This window comes from Tachysurus fulvidraco, chromosome 3 (assembly GCF_022655615.1).
Source record: "Tachysurus fulvidraco isolate hzauxx_2018 chromosome 3, HZAU_PFXX_2.0, whole genome shotgun sequence".
NCBI lineage: Eukaryota > Metazoa > Chordata > Actinopteri > Siluriformes > Bagridae > Tachysurus > Tachysurus fulvidraco.
Genome location: NC_062520.1, coordinates 8,537,846 through 8,558,149, shown reverse-complemented (window position 1 = coordinate 8,558,149; position 20,304 = coordinate 8,537,846). Strand labels below are relative to the sequence as shown.

The 20,304-nt window shown below is 40.9% G+C and overlaps 1 protein-coding gene across 4 annotated transcripts in view; it reads right to left on the bottom strand.

Annotated features, from left to right (window-relative positions):
* Positions 1-20,304, bottom strand: part of pard3aa (par-3 family cell polarity regulator alpha, a) — a 409,979-nt gene that overhangs the window by 155,118 nt on the left and 234,557 nt on the right. For all 4 annotated transcript variants that reach the window (XM_027149211.2, XM_027149213.2, XM_027149212.2 and 1 more), the window contains exon 14: positions 15,198-15,348. In XM_027149211.2, coding sequence (XP_027005012.1) covers positions 15,198-15,348 — 151 coding nt within the window. The remainder of the gene's footprint in view (positions 1-15,197; positions 15,349-20,304) is intronic.

Sequence of the window (20,304 nt, the reverse complement as noted above, 5' to 3'; positions counted from 1 at the left end):
TAGAGGATCTATTGTTCACCCAGTGAGAACAAAATCCCAGTAGTATTTCTCTACTGAGGGATGAAGCACGTCCAATGACGAGTGCAGGAGAAGTGGCTGAGACGGTAGAACTGTAGAGACACAACTATAAACTCGATGCATGACTGTATATGTACAAGCAGAAGCATTGGCGATGTGAGTGGCACTGTACACACACACACACACACACACACACTTGCCTGTGTAAAGAGACAGATGGAAGAGTCACAACATCGGGTTTCTGAGTCAAACTGTAATGTTTCCTTGATTTCATGCACAGGGACAAACGCACAAGTTGTTATTCTTAAATACTTTCTGCTGCTGTTGTGATTGTTGCCATGATCTTGGTCTCAAATCAAGTCAAATTCAACCATATACAGCTGACGCAGCACATAGCAGAGATGGGGGACTCGAGTCATACGACTTGATTCGAGTCAGACTTAAGTTTCGCAAATTTGAGACATGAGACTTGCTTGACAAATATTATAAAAAGACTCGACTTGACTTTGACTTGACATTCATGACTTGACCCGGACTTGAGTTAAATGACTCAGAGATGGGGGACTCGACTTGACTCGAGTCAGACATAAGTCGCAAATTTCAGACTTGAGACTTGCTTGACCAATATTAAAAAAAGACTCGACATGACTGACTTGACATTCATGACTTGAGACTTGACTCGGATTTGAGTTAAAAGACTCAGAGATGGGGGACTCGACTTGACTCGAGTCAGACTTAAGTCGCAAATTTGAGACTTGCTTGACAAATATTAAAAAAAAAGACTCAACTTGACTTTGACTTGACATTCATGACTTGAGACTTGACTCAGACTTGAGTTAAAAGACTCAGAGATGGGGAATCGACTCGAGTCATACTTAAGTCACAAATATCAGACTTGCTTGACAAATATTAAAAAAAGACTCGACTTGACTGACTCGACATTCATGATTTGACACTTGACTCAGACTTGAGTTAAATGACTCAGAGATGGGGGACTCGAGTTATATGACTTGACTCGAGTCAGACTTAAGTCACAAATTTGAGACTTGCTTGACAAATATTAAAAAAAGACTCGACTTGACTTTGACATTCATGACTTGAGACTTACTCATGACTTGCACATTTGACTTACTCCCACCTCTGGCACATAGTGACATAAAACAACGTTTCTCCAGGAACGTGGTGCTACATAAATGAAAGCAGTGCTACATAAAACCAAAAACAACGCAGAGATATGAACACCTTTACTAAACAGGAAACCTTTTGGTAGGTCTGAAGGCTATAGGACAGTTTTTTTTTTTTTTACTGTAACTGTAATTAAAAAAACAGGTCAAGGAGCCTTTATTTGTTCTGTATACATACAGATTGTTTTCACATATCCCAGCTTTTTGGGAAGTGTAAGGTCAGCCAGGATATGGCACCTCCGGCGCAGAGAGGGTTAAGGTTCTTCCTCAAGGGATCGACGGTGGCAGTTTTGCAGTTCTGGGGCTTGAACCCTCAACCTTCTGATCAGTGACCAGGAGCCTTAACCATTGAACCACCAATATTCAATAATGGTCTATTGTCTAAATGGTCTAAATGTTTATTCTGTAGCATGGTCAGATGTTTCTATGACTCCCACACTATTTCCTCTGATATTTTTAAGCACAGGCACTAACTAATCACAGAATATGCAAGCAGCCATCTTACAGGTACATATACATAGTTACATAAGTATAATTGAAACTGGTGGCTAAGAGAATTACTGTCAGGTTGTAAAAAGCAGGGTCCAAGAACTCTTTTCAAGAGTGTCCACAATGTTCAGTTCAGGCCAAGTCATAGTGGTCACTGAAAAGATCATACATGAGCACTTCAACATTAACTCAGCCTGAAGGAAATGCCTGATGAAAGACAACTGGCTAACAGTAATAGAATACGAGAACAAGTTCCAGTCCGTGTGAATGACCATGTCCAATGCTTTGTAGACATCTGTATATGCATTTCAGGATTTGTGTGATTCCATTCAATCAAGGACACTTCCAAACTACCCAAATACCTCACACACACCACCATCACCACCATGACCACCACCACAGCGGAATATCGATTTTCTGATTATAGAGTCATCTGCCTAGTTTGTAAAGTATATAAAATTCATTATTTATACATATAACCAAATAGCAAATACTCGATCTATCATATATTCTATCAAAAGTGCCACAACTGACAGATGTAGCTCATATGTCTTGCTTTCTTGCTATCTATTAATCAGATTTAATGCTTGCACAACCTTATTTTTGGTCTACGGGATGTGTTTACTGGAGTGCCTTACATGTTTGCAGTTACTTCAAGTGCGTTTGTTTTCATTATCAGAGTCAATTTACCAGCTTAAGAGCAATTATATGTAATTGCTACCGGAGGGGGAAAGATATTTACTCTAGTTTCCCTCGGCATGATTATAACTCGTATTCAACTTCAGAATGTCTCTAAGAGTGACAAATTTACTTTAATGGAAATAAATGAGCTTTAATACTTTAGAATAGTTAATAGAAAGGGCAGAGTTAAAGACATCTCCTGGGGTAAAAAAAACTCTACTAAGCACCTGCTGAACAATAAGAACCAGTAGCCCCCCCCCCATTCATTCTCTCTTTCTTTCTCTAGACTGTAAGACAAAAGTAAATCTCAAAGTTGTTAGTAGTTGTTGAAAGGTCAGAGTCTTTAGAGTCTTCATTTCACAACTCAGTGCCTTCAATTTATGACTATTTCCTTTAATAAGCCATGCAAATCTGCTCCTCGACTGGCTTCAGGCACAAGGGACAGCAGGGCTGCGGGAGCCGACCTTCATGTCATTACTGCCCACTTTTAGAGTGAAATTGCAAAGTAAACAAGTTTCAAATTAGGTTCCTAAGAAGGACCTCAGAACACTGGTAATGGCTGCAGCTGAAAACAGAAAGGTGTTGATTATTAAACTGTCATAAAGGCGAACCATAATAACTGACAATGCACTTTTTTTTAGAAAACCTTTCAAGGGACCTTCGGATAGTTAAGGCTCGTCGGCTTCAGAAGTGTCCAGACAGCGAACAAGAAAATCCATGCGGGTCAATAAGAAAAAAAAAAGAATACAAAATGTTATTTCAAAAATTAAAATAAGAAAAGAAAGAAGAAAAAGTCGGGTGTAGGCTTCTTCTGCACAAAGAGCAGCACCTAGAGACCTTTTTTTTTCACTCACAAAAGCAACCAGAATTCGGTCTTGTTATTTATGGGCTGACGTGACCAAAGTTCATGAATTCACAGGCAAACGTTCACCTAGGTAGAGTTGATAAAGTAAAAGCTTCTTTCAAATCTGTCATCATTTTCAATAATCATTTCTTCCCAGGCAAATTTCTCCATGTTAGTTCTGACGTCCGTTTCAGCTGAGAAAACCAAAAGGCATCATTTTCAGATAGCTACTCTTACTGATTTTTGCCACAGCTAAACAGTAGATGGTAGCATTTTTGTAGCTTCCTAGCAATCCTTCAAAGACAACTGAACATTTTAAACTTAACCTTAAACTTAATTTAGCTGCATGCTAAATAGGGGGGCACGGTGGCTTAGTGGTTAGCACGTTCGCCTCACACCTCCAGGGTTGAGGGTTCAATTCCCGCCTTCACCTTGTGTGTGTGGAGTTTGCATGTTCTCCCCGTGCCTCGGGGGTTTCCTCCGGGTACTCCGGTTTCCTCCCCCGGTCCAAAGACATGCATGGTAGGTTGATTGGCAGCTCTGGAAAATTGTCTGTAGTGTGTGATTGTGTGAGTGAATGAGAGTGTGTGTGCCCTGTGATGGGTTGGCATTCCATCCAGGGTGTATCCTGCCTTGATGCCCGATGACGCCTGAGATAGGCACAGGCTCCCCGTGACCCAAGAATAAGTGGTAGAAAATGAATGAATGAGTGAAAGAATGCATGCTAAATAGACAAACAGAACAGCATGGACAGTCAGTGTCCTACTCATCACGTCCAGGCATGTCCAACGCTGAATAAAAAATTCAGAAGGCGATAATAGTTAATCAAGCTGTTTGACTTGGCTAGATTCTTATCCCATCATTCCTTCTATCAACGTTTAATGCCTGTCAATCTTCCATGACAATCACAATAAAAGAAGACCCTGAGATCCATTTACATGATTCTCCTTGCCAAAGCTCTAACATCGCAAAAGGTAATTCGATAACGCGTCTCTTCAGGGACGAGAGAAACTCTCAGCTCTGATCAGCGAAAGTTTGTTAACTTTAACTCAGGCTAATGAGATTGGCAGAGGAATTAACAGCACTGTGATTAGCATTCAGCTGCTCCAGACATTCATTAATAAATCATTAAAGCTACTCACATGACAAGCAATGCAAATTTCCAGTCCATCTTATAGTGACAGCGAGAGGCTCACGGATCTGACTTAACATACCATGTTAAAAAGATACCATGTTACTGCACCGTGTTTTCGCAGGCCAATTTCCAGCCCAGTGAGTGCAGAAACTTTAAACAGATTATGCTTCGGGGTCTAATTAAAGCCAAGAAAGTAGTAGCAAACTTTCCTTTGATATTATCAGTGAAGCTTGAGAGGACTAGAAGGAGCGTGGATATTAGCAAACTCTGTTTTGCTGCTCTGTACATATATGTTAATGTGAGGACCACTCAGTATGTAGTAATGAAGATGAGCAAGCAAGCTACAAGCTAACGGTGGATTAAAACAGTAATGCTACATCTACATGACCATTTTGTTACGGTAGCTGAGCTTGCCAACCAGCGACAAAGAAGAAAATGTAGCTAACTACACTGAATAGAATAGAACGGGGCATGAAAGCCTTTATTATTGCCACATATACAATACAGCACTGTGGAATTCTTTCCTTCATATACCCCAACTGAGGAGGTTAGGGTCAGAGTGTAGGGGCAGCTATGATACAGCGCCCCTGGAGCAGAGAGGGTTGAGGGCCTTTCCCAAGTGCCCAGGAGTGGCAGTTTGGCTGTGGTGCGCCTTGAAACCCGATCCTCCGATCAACAACCCAGAGCCTTAACCAGTTGAGCCTTAACCACTACCCCACTGCTTTGGTCAAACTGAGGATGAGGTCATGAGTATGAATCCCAGGGCCACCAAGCTGCCACTACTGGGCCCCTGAGCCAGGCCCTTAACCGTCCCTTAAATGCCAGAAATGTAATCTCTTGAACAAAATAACATTTACATGCTGTGACCGGCGTATGCTATAATAAACAGATTTTCTATTTCTTAGGAAGAGCAACATTTTGTCGATTCATTGCATCGTTGAATTAATTGAACAGAAAATTCTCAGCACCTAATGCTATCACTCCTCACCACTCTCTTAACTTACTCAGCATGTCTATCGAGCTCAACAAAAAAACGGAACGGGGTTCCTGCCGTTTTTGTGTCCTCAAAATGTAGAAATTTTCTGGATTGCACAGCTTGCAAACAAATAGCTGTCCACTGCTGTGTGGATCTTTTACGCACAAAAGCACTTAGAAATGTGCTTGTTTATGTGTGATCTTCTATAGATGTATCACGACGCTGTTATTATCCACACAGGTCGCACCTACGCGCCTCGCATGCTAATTAGAAATATTTAACTCTGTTCCAGAGGGATACAATAATTTGCACATACTGAATAGTTGGCAGTCAGCCTTCACACTATTAAATGATGTAGTTAACCTAGTAGCATCACGGCTTGTTCTTGGCCAGTGTTAAGAACAAGCCGTGATGCTACTAGGTTAACTGCATCATTTAATAGCGTGAAGGCTACAACGATTGTCGGTGCATGCATCAGGAATGCTAAGACATACGTGTTTCCATGTTAACAAAAAACAATCGTGAGATACAGCTACAGGCGGCGTATTAGTTTAATGATGAAAGCAAGGATATCATACACCCTTGGCTATTTTTATTAAGGTTGACTTCAGTGGATCAAAGCCTCATTGCTTTAATACCCGACCACTTCGATGATAGGAAACCAGACAAGAGTCCTGCCCTTGAACTTTCCTCATGACGAATGCTAATCCTCAGCTATACTGTATGTGCTAGCATGCGTGGTCACAGAACATTCCTTTTTTAAACCTGTCTGTAGCTTTATAGAGAAACAAGAGCCGCTTCTGGTTGGAAAATATGCAGTGGAGCATCTTCACTCATGCACAAACGCCACCTTAATTAGCTTCATTTCAGATCACAGTCATTTCCTCTTACTTCAGCGCGGCATACCTTCTGACTCGAGTGCCCGGCTCTCTAAACGAGGACGGCTCAGCGGCATTCCACTCTCTTCCGCTAAATAACGTGAGAACATGTACGTCTAGGGCACTCCGGTGTCGCTGAGAGGAATAATTATGTAGAAAAAGAAAAGAAAGGAGGCCACGGTTCTATAACATGGTGCTAATTAGCTTGCTGGTGAGAATGCACACGCCTCTTCGTGGATCTAATACGAGTGTACTGAATAATTGAACTCACCACATGGATCATGCTGAATTGCTAAAGGAGAAGTATGAAGCATGACAAGACTAAGCATGGCACTATTAGTTGTGGTTTTTTTCACCAGGCAGTGTGGAACAGTTACCGATCCTGCCTCCGGCAGCAGTTGAGTACTAATGTATTAAGGTTTTAAAAGTTAAGATGCCACACTCTCTGATGCTAGTGTACTGTAGTGTGATGCACAACACAACACGGTCCAGTGAAAGAGAACCAATGTTTAAATTTGATTAATCAGAGGGAAAAAAACATTAATTTTACTAAAAAAAAAAAAAAGCATGCTTGTTTTCAGTGCTGAATAAATGCAGATGTGGAGTTGGCAGTCATGCAGCTGGACTTTTGCTTGGTGTTGAATGAAAAGCTCTCGTTTTCTTTTCAGGAAAAATTTCAGAACGATAGAGACTGAGAAATCTTTCTGACACTTCCTCTGCACCTTGTCTAGAACCATTAGTTGGCCGGGCTCATACAGCTGAGAGGGCAAGTGGACTGGATGAAGTGGAGGAGTGGGAGGACAAATATCTTACTTTCTGCCCATTAGAGAGGCTGTGGTGGACAGGAGGCGAGCTGAGCGGTCGTGTTATACTGTAGTATCCGCTGCTCTGCCCTCACACATGTAGTCTGAGAGGTTATTTGAGTAAAATAGTCCAGAAGAGCAGGAGCAATTTCTGCCCAACTGCTGGGTGTGATGAAGGAGCTGTTTGTGTTTGGAAGCGGTGATATTTTAGACCCGTTTCTCCTCACCATGTGCAGATGGCCCAGTGCTCTACTGCTGCTTCCTGTCACACTGTAATCAAACGACCCCTCATGCAGTCCACCAGTAACAACAAACACACTCCTGGTGTTTTCACACAGACTCGGGCTCCGTGGCGTTACGGAAACCGTCCAAAATCCATCCAACTGCTGCTGACGCCATCGTGTTTGCCCTCACTGACGCTCAGATAAATTAGCAGCTTTCGGCTTCCATGCCCTTATTGGAATGTCAGGGTCTAATAATAAAGTTTTACTTTAGTTTTCAGTAGGTAGATTATAACACACTACAGAAAAAGTCAAAGGAGGAAGGTTTGGCAGAGCATTTAGCCAAATTATCAGTGGTTGGTTGATCGGTCGGTCGGTTGCAATTTGTTCATTCATTTGTTTTATCATTCCCTGATAATGATAACAATACTTCAGAATTATTCAAAAAGATCTCATCAACAGACAGAATTAACAAAACCCAAGTCTGTTCCATGAGTTTATTTTCCGTTGAAGCATGGTTGAAAAGCAATGTCTGACTTTCATTGGTTAACATCCATAGAATTTTTATTTATTATTACTTTTGTCAGATTCTGTGACCATTGTGAGTTTTTCTGTCATTGATCGAAGGGTACCAACAATTTTGTCCACGGATGTATAAATATCAAATAAAACATTTTACTCAGCAGTGAAATTCAGTAGAAGCTATTAATTGACCCTCAGGCCACTGAAGTGTCTCTACAACTACAGTAAAAGAGATAACTGTTAGAGCCTAACAACCTCAGTCCCAGTTGCTGATAGAAGCCAATTTGTGGTGGGCTTGAATCTCTGAATCCCATGTTAAGGGGCCACACCATTAGTGCTCCAGTTTTCAGAACAGCTTTACCAAAAAAAAGCCTTGCTGAGCGAATAGGACTGCGATCATTAGCTTACTTATCCTGTCATGGATATAAAGACTGTTTGTTTAGTTTACAATCATGTTGAAGACATTCTGCCGAGAGCGCAAATTATTATACGTATGAATCATTTGAAGGATGAATCATTTCGAGTGATCAACAAGGCGATGCTCCAGAACTCATTAACTAACCTACAGACCGAGTTAACAGGCTTGGTTGAGGCATGTCATCTCTGCTTCCCTTTAAGCCTTAGACAAAACTCTCTCCATTTACAAAGCCAAGCTAAATGGTCCGGGAGGACTGTGTAGAAGAATGGAAAAAGAAAAAGAAAAAAAAAGTGTAGCATGTGGCATTAATCATAAGTTCCCACAGACTAGCAATCGGTATTCACAAGTTCGCATATCTAGTCCGCTTCAGAAATAAGCACATGTAGTGACTTCATGTGGTCGGGAAAATGGAACCAGCCAAGGACTTATGGTAAAACAACGCAATATAATACAAAATTATTATTATTGCTCGAGGGAAATCAGCATGATTTCTACACAAAGAAGAAAGACGCAGACATAAAACACTAAAGTCGAATGACCTCATTTCAGTGTTCAGCTATTCCAGTGTTATGGGTGTGACATTCAAACTACATTAAATTTGACTTTTAAACTGTCTCATAGCCTGCACGGGCTTAACATCAATGACAAGGATTTACATTTCAGAGAGAATCCAAAACATAGAAGTAACATAATCAGCACAAGCAACATATATATATATACTGTAGCGGTTTAACATTCTAGGAATGTAACAATACAGATGGGGTATTTGGTAGATATCAGATTCTTATCAACAAATCAACATTATTATGAAAGAGACTTGAATGCATGCACAAAAAAAAAAAAACAAAACAATTAATTAACTAGATTTGTAAAGTTTGTAGAGACAAACTTTGATGTTGGCTTTGACGATGCAAGTTTTTGCAAAGGCCGGTGCTTTTTGGAGGCGAGTGGACATAAGGGTCAGTGTTACTTTTGGAAGCAAGTAGACAGAAAGCTAGGGTGAAAAAAATTTTCAAGGTAAGTGGAGATGAGCATGTGATGTCTTCCGAATACTCTTGAGAAAGTTCTCCTCATTGTGCTGAGTGTTTTGATATGTCACAAGTCCATGTAGTGCTAATTTTTAATTTTCACATGACATCACGTGACATCATCAGAATACCTGTGAGGAAGTTTCCCTCATTGTTCCGAGTGTTTTGATATATGACGTCAATGTTTTAAAATGTTTTTTGATTTTGCATATGTTGGGGGACAACCGAAAGGCCAGTCGGTACACCAATTTAAAACTTTGTTCAGAGTATCACCATAAAGGAGCTGGCAGAGTTTGGTGTAGATAGTCCGAAAGATTGCCGAGTTATAAACCTCCAAATTTATAATGGGAGTCTATGGGGAAAAAAGGCCACTTTGTGACCCAGTCCCAAAAGTACTGGTACTCTGATCACTTAGAAAAGTAATAGCAACAAACTTCAGACCAGGTTCTATGACATATCCGAAATTAGTGCATGTGGCTCGAAAGCCCTAGGAGGAGTATCAAGAGGACTCTTGATAAATTTTAGTCTAAGCTTAAATAGGAAAACAGAATGTTGGCTTCTACAAAGTCAACATAATAAAGAATACAGTACTGCATGAGAAACAAGAGTATTAACAAAATGTGATTTTATGATTACATTTATGATTAATCAATACCACTCGTTACTTTTCTGTCATTTACATACATTTACACCGGCGACATTTGGCAGACGCCTCTGTCGAGAGCGAGGTACAAAAGAGTCTCTATCAATGATACATGGACACTATTTCGCTTTGTTACAGACTTAGGATACCATCACCCTTAAACTCTGTTTTATTTTAATATACACATAAACCAACAGGAAAGTTCTAGTTTAAGTGTTTCAGAAAGAGGGAGGTCTTCACCAGTCACCAGCCAGTGACTCAGCTGTCCGGACCCCTATGGGAAGTTTATACTACCACCTCGGTGCCAGAACAGAGACGAGTCTTGTTGTATACCTACCTCTTATCCTGAGAGATAGGATCCTGATCCTGATTCGTCTGAGGGATCAGACAAACGGTGCTGGTAGTTCTGAGGGAGCGAGGTGCAGTGTGAGAAGTGATAAGGGCTTTGAGGTAAGAGAGAGCTGGTAAATTTTTGGCTTTGTAAGCAAGCTTCAGTGTTTTAAATCTTATGCGTGCAGCTATCGGAAGCCAGTGGTAAGAAGCCAGTGGAGCTGCAGCTGCATTTTGGATCATTTGCAGAGGAGGAATTGCCTTCACAGGTAGACCTGCCAGCAGTGAGTTACAGTAGTCCAGTCTGGAAATGACAAGAGACTGAACAAACACCTGAGCAGCCAGTGTGGACAAAAATAGCCGGATCCTTCTAATGTTGTAGAGAAGAAACCGACATGAGCGTGACATTAGCAACATGTGAGGAAAAGGACAGTTGATCGTCCATGGTTACCCCAAGGATGCGAGCCGTGACCGAAGGGGAGATCAGATCGTTGTGTAGGGATATCACAAGATCCTGACCTGGGGATGAATCACCTAGGATGATCAGCAGTTCAGTTATGCTGGAACATCTAGGGGAAGTTCATTTTACCACCTCGGTGCCTGAACAGAAAAGAGTCTTGATGTGTACCTACCTCTTACCCTGAGAGATGTGTAGCACAATGTCTGCAAAACAAGTCAGTACCTGTAATGGGTTATGTTCTCCCAACTATAAACACCATAAACCGACTGACCGTTATAAAGCACTGACATCCAAATCCCCTTCCATAAAATAACTAAACAAAAATTGTAGATTTATCTTGCTAAAGTAACAATGTTTTTGCCTTCAATTATTTGGAGTATCTGAAATCTAAGTCCATGTGAATGAGCGGTTACTATAGAAACGGTAATGTATTCGAGAGTGTGAATAAAAATCAAGCCGGGATCTGCATCCTAGCCAGCGTTGCCGTCAGAGCTGCTGTTCTACCAAATTAGGCACCATCTTCTCACCAGACGGAATCAAGAGTTCACTAGCCAGCTGGCATAACCTCTCTTATCAAAGAATGTAATAAGGATCCGACCTCAGCCTTAGTGATGACATGAAGTAAAATACGCCGAGTCTCTGGAAACCTCTCTTAAACCTGTGATCTGTGGCTGGTTAAATCATCCTGTGCCTCTTACCTCAGATGGCTTAATGATACAATTTCCTTCAAAATTCAATCAGAGAAGTTATATATAGACCTAAATCGGCAATTTAAAAGTGATTTCCTGCGCTCGCGACTTTATTATTCCACGGTTGGGTTGACATTTGAATGGAGATAGCCTGATTACTTAGATTCTTCTTGATCTTGTAGATTATCCACCCTTTTATATTAGTTGAAGCTCACAATTCTGAACAATGATTCTTTAAGCTCATAGAAGACTTGCATAACTAGAAATGTTCAGTTTTTGTTTTTAATTTCAGGAACAATGCACGTTCTTTAAACGTCTCTTAGCCGTTTGACAGGTAATGTGTTATGGTTTAAAACTGTCCTGTTATTATTAAAAAAAATCTTGTGGATATTACAGTATGAAAAAAAATACTTATTAAGAAACTTAAGAACAAGTGTCTCTTTGTACGACTGTATGGAAACAGAATAAAAACTGTAAAGTTTCAACTTAAGTTACTATTTATCTCTAATGTTTATCCCGGGGGGGGTAACGGTGGCTTAGTGGTTAGCACGTTCGCCTCACACCTCCAGGGTTGGGGGTTCGCCATCTCTGGAAAATTGTCCGTAGTGTGTGATTGTGTGTGTGAGTGAATGAGAGTGTGTGCCCTGCGATGGGTTGGCACTCCGTCAAGGGTGTATCCTGCCTTGATGCCCGATGACTCCAGGCTGTGTAAGGGCTATTTGACCATGAAGGAGAGTGATGGGGTGCTATGCCAGATGACCTGGCCTCCACAGACACCGGACCTGAACCCAATCGAGATGGTTTGGGGTGAGCTGGACCACAGAGTGAAGGCAAAAGGGCCAACAAGTGCTAAGCATCTCTGGAAACTCCTTCAAGACTGTTGGAAGACCATTTCAGGTGACGACCTCTTGAAGCTCATCAAGAGAATGCCAAGAGTGTGCAAAGCAGTAATCAAAGCAAAAGGTGGCTCTCTCAATTCGTGTAAATTTTGTATATTATGCAGGATAAAATTGTTGGTTATATGTCTATCATGTGACGTAGCATTGTTTTCACCTCAAAATTGACATACAATATAACAGCTTGCAGTACACACCGGATCATTAGTAGGTCAAATACCGTCGTTGAGAAATTGATACCTTAACCTAAAAGACCAATAAGTGTCGCTTTTCTGACGTTTCCTTTTAAATGTCATCGACATTATACTGTCCTGCATTTTAATCCTTTCTGGTACTTTTGGTTTTGAACGAGAATGAAAAATGTGCAGCATATTGAAGGACTTGTTAGCAACATCTCAATACAGATGGGGTTATTTTACAGGTCTTACCTTACTTAAAGAAGGTGCATGCTTATATTATGCGCACACACAAACAAACACACACACACTCTCATGTATATACACACATGAACAACAATAAAACAGTATCTTATTTCCCCTCATTATCTGAATAATACAGGGTAAGAAACCGGAGACTGAAAGCTTCGCACCCTTCAGCACCTTCCACCTGCATTCCCCTTTTACCTTTTAACTGTGCAGCATGCCTAGGAGCGATTGACGGGGTCCTCAATTTGAGACCCAGTGTGACATCCTGCATCAAGTCGCTCTTTTCAATTAAGCGATGAGACGTGAGCACAGCCTGCTACCGCACTAATGCCCCCGACGGCACTGTGGAGCGCGAGGACACGGGAGAGCATCGGGATCTCTCTCTGCTTCCCCTTCAGACGTGCAGAGTTCTGGTTGGTTTTGCTAGTGAGTTGAAGCTTCAGGTATCAATTTGTATAGCAAATACAGTGTAGGTCCATGTGAAATGTGTGTGTGTGTGTGTGCGTGTGTGTGTGTGTGTGTGTGTGTGTGTGTGTGTGTGTGTGTGTGTGTGTGTGTGTGTGTGTGTGTATTGTATATACAGGGTGAGAGAGAACCGGCTTCATACATACACACTTGCCCAGACACCAGCTCATCCTCCTGACAGTCATCGAACACCTTCAACCCATCAATCTGACCGTAGCCAATCAATGAGATGGTATGCTGGAGTTAGATTAACTGCCCCACTCCTCCATCACTCTACCCCGCTCACCTGACTGACTGCATGCTTTATACCCTTTCTCCATTTTCTCTAAACAGCACCAAGATAGAAAATCTAGATCGATAATGGGCCGTATCTCATGCTCTGACATCAGTAACTCTCTCTCTCTCTCTCTTTCTGACACCTTCCACAAGTTATCACTGCCGCCATCAGACGCTACTTTTTATAACCCGTGATGCCTCGGTATTACCTGTATCCATTATAACACCATCAAATGTCACCGAAATCTGTATTCTCAATCCTTCAGGAACAATATGATATTTATTTTTCAGGTTTGTGATACAGACCCGGCAGTTCATACACGTGTTTATTGGAAATCGTTTCCTGTGACGTAGAAAATGTGATTCGAGCGCTAGGCCGTTATAGCCTAGAAAGGATTTACAGCTCAGAGCGGCCCGAACTCGCTGCTAACAATAGCGCTCCCTTTTCTCCTTCTTTGTTCCCTATGCACTTTAGAGTATTGTGAAACAAAGCTGAACTTGAACAGGCATCCACCATCCATCAACCATTAGAGGATTGTTAACGCATCTACCTGTTCTCTTTCAAGCTGCAGATTGCAGTAGGCAGGCACAATAGCTTTTTTCTCAGTCTAATAGGGATACTGTTGTTTTTTTCCCCCACTTGGAGGTATTTCGGTCTCTAAATGACTCTAGAAGGCCACTGCACATTTAATCCAAACTTGAGAAAGTACTCCTTGAGACAAAAGTTGACTAGTTAGTCAGATAGTTTATTCATTCGTTCATTCATTCATTCATTCTCTACCGCTTATCCGTACTACCTCGGGTCACGGGGAGCCTGTGCCTATCTCAGGCGTCATCGGGCATCGAGGCAGGATACACCATGGACGGAGTGCCAACCCATCGCAGGGCACACACACACTCTCATTCACTCACGCAATCACAAACTACGGACAATTTAGGAGTACCCGGAGGAAACCCCCGAGGCACGGGGAGCTCATGCAAACTCCACACACACAAGGCGGAGTTAATTTTTTAATTTCTTTTTTACTAAAATTTGTATTTTGCAACGATGGGCAGATAAGAAACTGTGTTGGTCAGATGGTTCAGACTCTCGATACATGATTATTTATGAATGACAGGCGAGACACTTTTCTGAAATGTTAGGGAAACTTATTCTAACTAAAAGTATATGCTGTCGATCAGGTTTTCTCCATATCTCTGACGCACCACTACATTCCACACGCTGGCCTTAAATCACGGTGCAGCCTGCTATTTCTCATAAACGTGATGTCACACAGCATGAAGCTAAATAAATAAATTAATGCCAATCTGCCAGTGAAAATGTGACAATTTGTCAAGCCTGTCGATACTGACTGCTCCCATCCTCCCCGTGTCAAACTTCCTCCAACTTTTTCCGCGCCGCTCGTTTGTCCCGTGTCGTCTTCTGCTGGAGCTGAGAGCTTACATGCTTCGACGCTTCAAATGCAAGCACGCTTATAGGAACTCGCACTTTGCATTGACACCGGAGATATTTACGTTCATGTAGGCTTTTTTTTTTTGAAAGAATATATCAGTGCCTGTCAAGGAGAAGCGATTGCAGGAAGTAGGGCAGAATAAACAGAAGCGTGTGCATGAATTAGAAAAAAAATGGTGAGGGAAAAGATGCAGCACAGACAGATGATATTCTATACAGTTCATGGTTGTGTGTGCAGTATGTTGCATATAGGGGAGTGTGTGTGTGTGTGTGTGTGTGTGTGTGTGTGTGTGTGTGTGTGTGTGTGTGTGTGTGTGTGTGTGAGTGTGTCTGAATGAACATCAGACGTGTGTATTTCCTCACCGATCATTCTGCCCATGATGGAGCGAGTGTTGATTGGGTCGTCAAGGCCCTCGACAGATCCGGGGTACATAGAGTGTGAGATGCGTCGCTCATGATCGTCAAGAGAGCGGTTCAGTGACACCTCGGACACTGATGGACTTCTTGCTCCGTCCTGAAAAGACATGAGACCACAAAAGTAATGGTTATTTGTCAATGCAAGTTTCTTGACAGATGCAGCAAAAAATACCCTGTATTGAAAATGTCAACACTGAGATCTCAGCTTATACGCACAAGCAGCAAAGGAAGGAAGGAAAGAAGGGAGGAAGGTTTGGTTGGTTGGAAGGAAGGGAGGAAGGTTTGGTAGGTTGGAAGAAAGTAAGGGAGGAAGGGTTAGTAGGATGGAAGGAAGGAAGGTTTGGTTGGTTGGAAAGAAGCAGGGAGGTTTGGTAGGTTGGGAGGATGGAATTGGTAGGGTTTGTAGGATGGAATGAAGGAAGGTAGGTTTGGTTGGTTGGAAAGAAGGGAGGAAGGTTTGGTAGGTTGAATGGAAGGAAGGAAGGTTTGGTAGGTTGGAAGAAAGGAAGAGAGGAAGGGTTGGTAGGATGGAAGGAAGGAAGGAAGGAAGGATGGAAGGAAGAGTTGGTTGGTTGGTAGAAAGGAAGGATGGAAGGAAGGGTTGGATGGATGGATGGATGGATGGATGGATGGATGGATGGAAATCAGGAATGAAGTCAACTCATGGAAGGAGATCAGGAAAGCTGAAAGCAGAGAAGTAAAATGTGACAAATAACCAGGAAGAATGAAAGGTAGCAAAGGAGGAAGTAAGTCAGGAAGGATGTCAGGGATGTTAGGAAAACAGGAGGTCAGGCAGCAAGCAAGGAAGAAACAAACAAACAAAGGAGGGAACAAATGAAGGAAATCAGAAAGGATCGATGAAACTTTATCTGCTCTGATCAAAAACAGAACATCAGTCAGAACCTGGACCTGCACTGAATATCTGGGAGGCCGTAGTACATTTCTGTACTGTTATACACTAGACGAACTAAAGCACTCTTCCAGCTGAAGGCACCATGGATTTCCCATCATAGATTCCTCTTAGCAGTCATGCTAAAGAGCCTGCTCAGAGGTCACGGTATTGCATTAGTGATCCTCAGGCAAACCAGACACTCTCTAAGTGTCAGTCTTCAGTGAACACCTCGAGGACGTGAAAAGAAAAAAGACCCATCACTTTACACTAATGGAGGACAAGAAGAGACTTTCCAAAGGCCATTCTGGACATTACAGTGCTGAAAGCTTTAAGTGGGGACATTAAATGTCAAAAGGTTTCGACTTCTGCAGTCTTTGAAAAACAAGCATGCTGGATGTCTTAGGCATTCATATCCCCCATGGGAAATGCAGCAGAGACACACAACCATTGTAAATACACTCTACCCTTGTAAATAGATATGTGAAGTAGGTAAGACTTGTGAAAACACAGAATGAATTATTTCTCGGCAACCATAAGGCCATCCCTGTTTGCCGTAACCCGACCAACCCTGTCAATTTAAAACAGACTATCTTTTATTTTTTTTTTGCTTTAAGTCCGACCGACTTGCCGGTTGTAAATTTGCGTTAAGACCGAACAATTTTTTTTTTTTACTCTTCAAACAACTCAAACAAAAGCAATAAAATAATATTAATTATATTTTAGTAAGTATTGTAAATATATAAATTGCCTAGGCCTACATACAAACGACAGCTACGTTCTTTCTTTTAAATAAAAACCTGTGACGTCATCTATGTTTACACTATTGGTTACCGGATGTCACACTACGGCCTGTGCGTTCGCTTCGTCTCATTCTCTCATTCACTGTCAGAGTCGACGGTTCGTGCTCGGTAATGATGGCTACGGCTGCAGTAAACAAAATGTTCGTGGTCACCGTTCAAAGTCATACGGGTTCGGGCACCATAATACATCTAAAAAAATCATTAAAACAGCTCGACACTGCTTTAACTTGGCAGAAAGTTCTGGGAAAAACTGTGTCCAGCATCAAAATAAGGTTTGCGACGATGCGCCCGAAGGCACGGGTTGAAGACCCAGTCAGTGACGTCACGATATGCTAATTTGTTTAAAGTCATACCTACGTAATCACCATCACCAAAACTGTACTTTTTTTTTTTTTTTTTTTTTTTTTTACATTGAAACTTCTAAATATATATATATATATATATATATATATATATATATATATATATATATATATATATATATATATATATATAGACCTACTTACCGACCCTTTTTTTTTTCTTTACTCTTACTGCAAACCAAAATATTTTTAAGGAAGGCCTAAAGCCAAAAGACTGGAGCACATGTAAAGTAATTCTGATTAAATACAGACAATGATCTACTCATAAAATAAAGATATACAAGAACATTCCAGTAACATGCCTGGCACAAGTACAGTAATCTGAGAGGAATTTGTCTAGGTGGTGAAAATAAGCCTGAGATAAAAGCCTTCCTCACGTAAACCCCCAAATCAATCATGGCTATGAACTCGAGTGTTCGGACCGAGTGTGAAAATGTCTTTGTATCTTTCTCCACTAAGGAATGAGACACAGACAACATGTAATATACCGTATATAAACAGAGGGACGTTACGAGGACACTTGGGAGAGGTGGAAATGGACCGTCTAGAAACTGGCAACTTCAATATCTTGTAAAGATGGAGTGAGTGGGAATCAACAGGGTCTGAGCAGACCCCAGTGTAGTGTGAAACGGGGAGAGAACACACACACACACACACACCACAGTCAAACTGCCCTCCGTTCCACTGTGTGAATCTGTTGGCTCTGGAATGAGATTCCCTTGTGTGAGGACAGTGATGGGAGAGAAAAGCACTGGGAAAGCACCTGCTAATGATATTTAATGCTTCTCTATGGAAACATCTCTGAAATCCCCATAATGCTCCACAGGAAGTCTCAGGATGAAATAAAGAGACTGCTCTCGTTTCATTGGTGGCCCTTTTCGACAAAGCTGCGTGGGAATAGTTAAATACTATCGAAGCTTCCTGTGGATACGGCACAGACTAGGAGACAGTCTGTTAACATAAAGAGAGGGACTGTGACAGAGGCTCATGTGACTCGTTTACACGTTCTGTGTAAGAATACGGCATGGCGAGGAGTATACAGGCCATGCAGGTCTAATCCTGAATGACACCGATCACAACACCTGCAAGACTTTTAGCCTCCTGCTGTCCAGTAAGAGAAGCTCTGCAGCAGCACGACCGAGAACATGGACAGGGCAGGGAAAAAAAACGATACAAAAAATAAAAAATAAAATGGGGGGAGCTTCTTTACCAATAAATAAATAAATAAATAAATAAAAATAGTTTAATTTAAAAAAAAAAAAATCATGAATGTATACCAATGTAAAGTTAATGTGCTTTTAGAACCACTCACTGTCCAATTTATTAGAAACACTTTCACACTGGAACATGGATGTAGTTATCTAAATCAGCCAATAATGACGCACATACATACACACACACATATATATATATATATATATATATATATATATATATATATATATATATATATATGCTTTTTAATTTTTTTTTTTTGTACATAACTCTGTCTAAACCCTAGAGACTGCCGAAAGTGAAATTCCAAGGTGATCAGCCATTTCCCCTTAAAATACTCAAACCAGCCAAGCTGACACCAATGTTTAAGCAGCAACAGTCACAGAGTCACTTTTTCTTCATTGTGATGTTTGATGTGAACATTAACTGAAGCTCTTCACTGCATCTGCATGATTTTAAACACCGTGCTACTGCCACATGATTGGCTGATTAGATAACTGCATGAGTGTATAGGTGTTCCTAAAATAGAGGACAGTGAGGGTATGTATCTAATATCACAGCTATTTATATGATTTATATTAATTCAATTCAATTATATTTGTATAGCTCTTTTAACAATGGACATTGTCTCAGAACAGTTTTCCAGAACATAAAAAATATAGAACAAAAAGTTCATTATACAAAGTTTAATATTATACAAAAGTTCAAGATTAATATTTGTCTTATATTTAAATTTGTTTGTGTTTATCCCCAATGAACAAGCCTGAGGTGACTGTGGTGAGGAAAACTCCCTTAGAAGGAAAGAAAGGAACCTTACGAGGAACCAGACTCAAAAGTGAACCTCATCCTCATTTGGGTGACATTTCTATGAGGTTGTTGTCCTCAAGAACCACATGGAGTTGGTGTCTTCTCTTTAAATGTCTGAAATCTTCATGAAGTGGAATCCAACTGGAGCTGGTACTTCGCTAGATACCCCAGGATCCTCACAGGGTTGGCTTTATCTTAATGAAGGTGTGTTCCTTCTAACATGTGTTCCATCATCTGTTAACGTGTTCATTCTAACAGCACGGTTTCTATAGAAACAGTTTATTCCCTGGAACTTGTATTAAAAAAAAATTTAAAAAATCATCAATAGGGTGAAGTTTCCTCCAACTTTTATTTACACTTGGGGATGTGTGGTTAGAGGAAAATAACCAGATTTCTTTAGTTTACTGCATACTAGCTGTATAAATTGTAACATTGCATCACAATGTTTAGTTATTTATCTAGAACAGCGCACCTTGTTGTGGTTTATTACTTGTTTAAAAAAAATAAATATGTATAATATATAATCAGGACAGTGTGCGAGTCCCCACCACACACACACACACACACACACACACACACACACACACACACACACACACACAATACCTACATTATAACTTTTCTTAGTGCTGTTAAACATGGAAAAAAAATAAATTATGATTAATATCCTAGTAAAAAATCTTAGTAATGAGTATGTGAAACAGTGTTCTTCTAACCTCGCTTATTATTCACTTTTACACATAATCTGTCCCACTGAACGCTTGCACATTACTCATCTTTAATAAAATTAAGCGGAACAATTTAACAGCGGTTCACTAAACAGTAAATCTTACCACTTTCACTTCACTTGTATTCTACCTGGTACCTCATACTCTCGTTTATATTTTTGCCTAAAGAAAGTTTCTGTGAACAAACTGTAGCTGCAATTATAACTTAGTAGAAACAAAATGTTCCGTACTACGGCTGATCAAACCCGG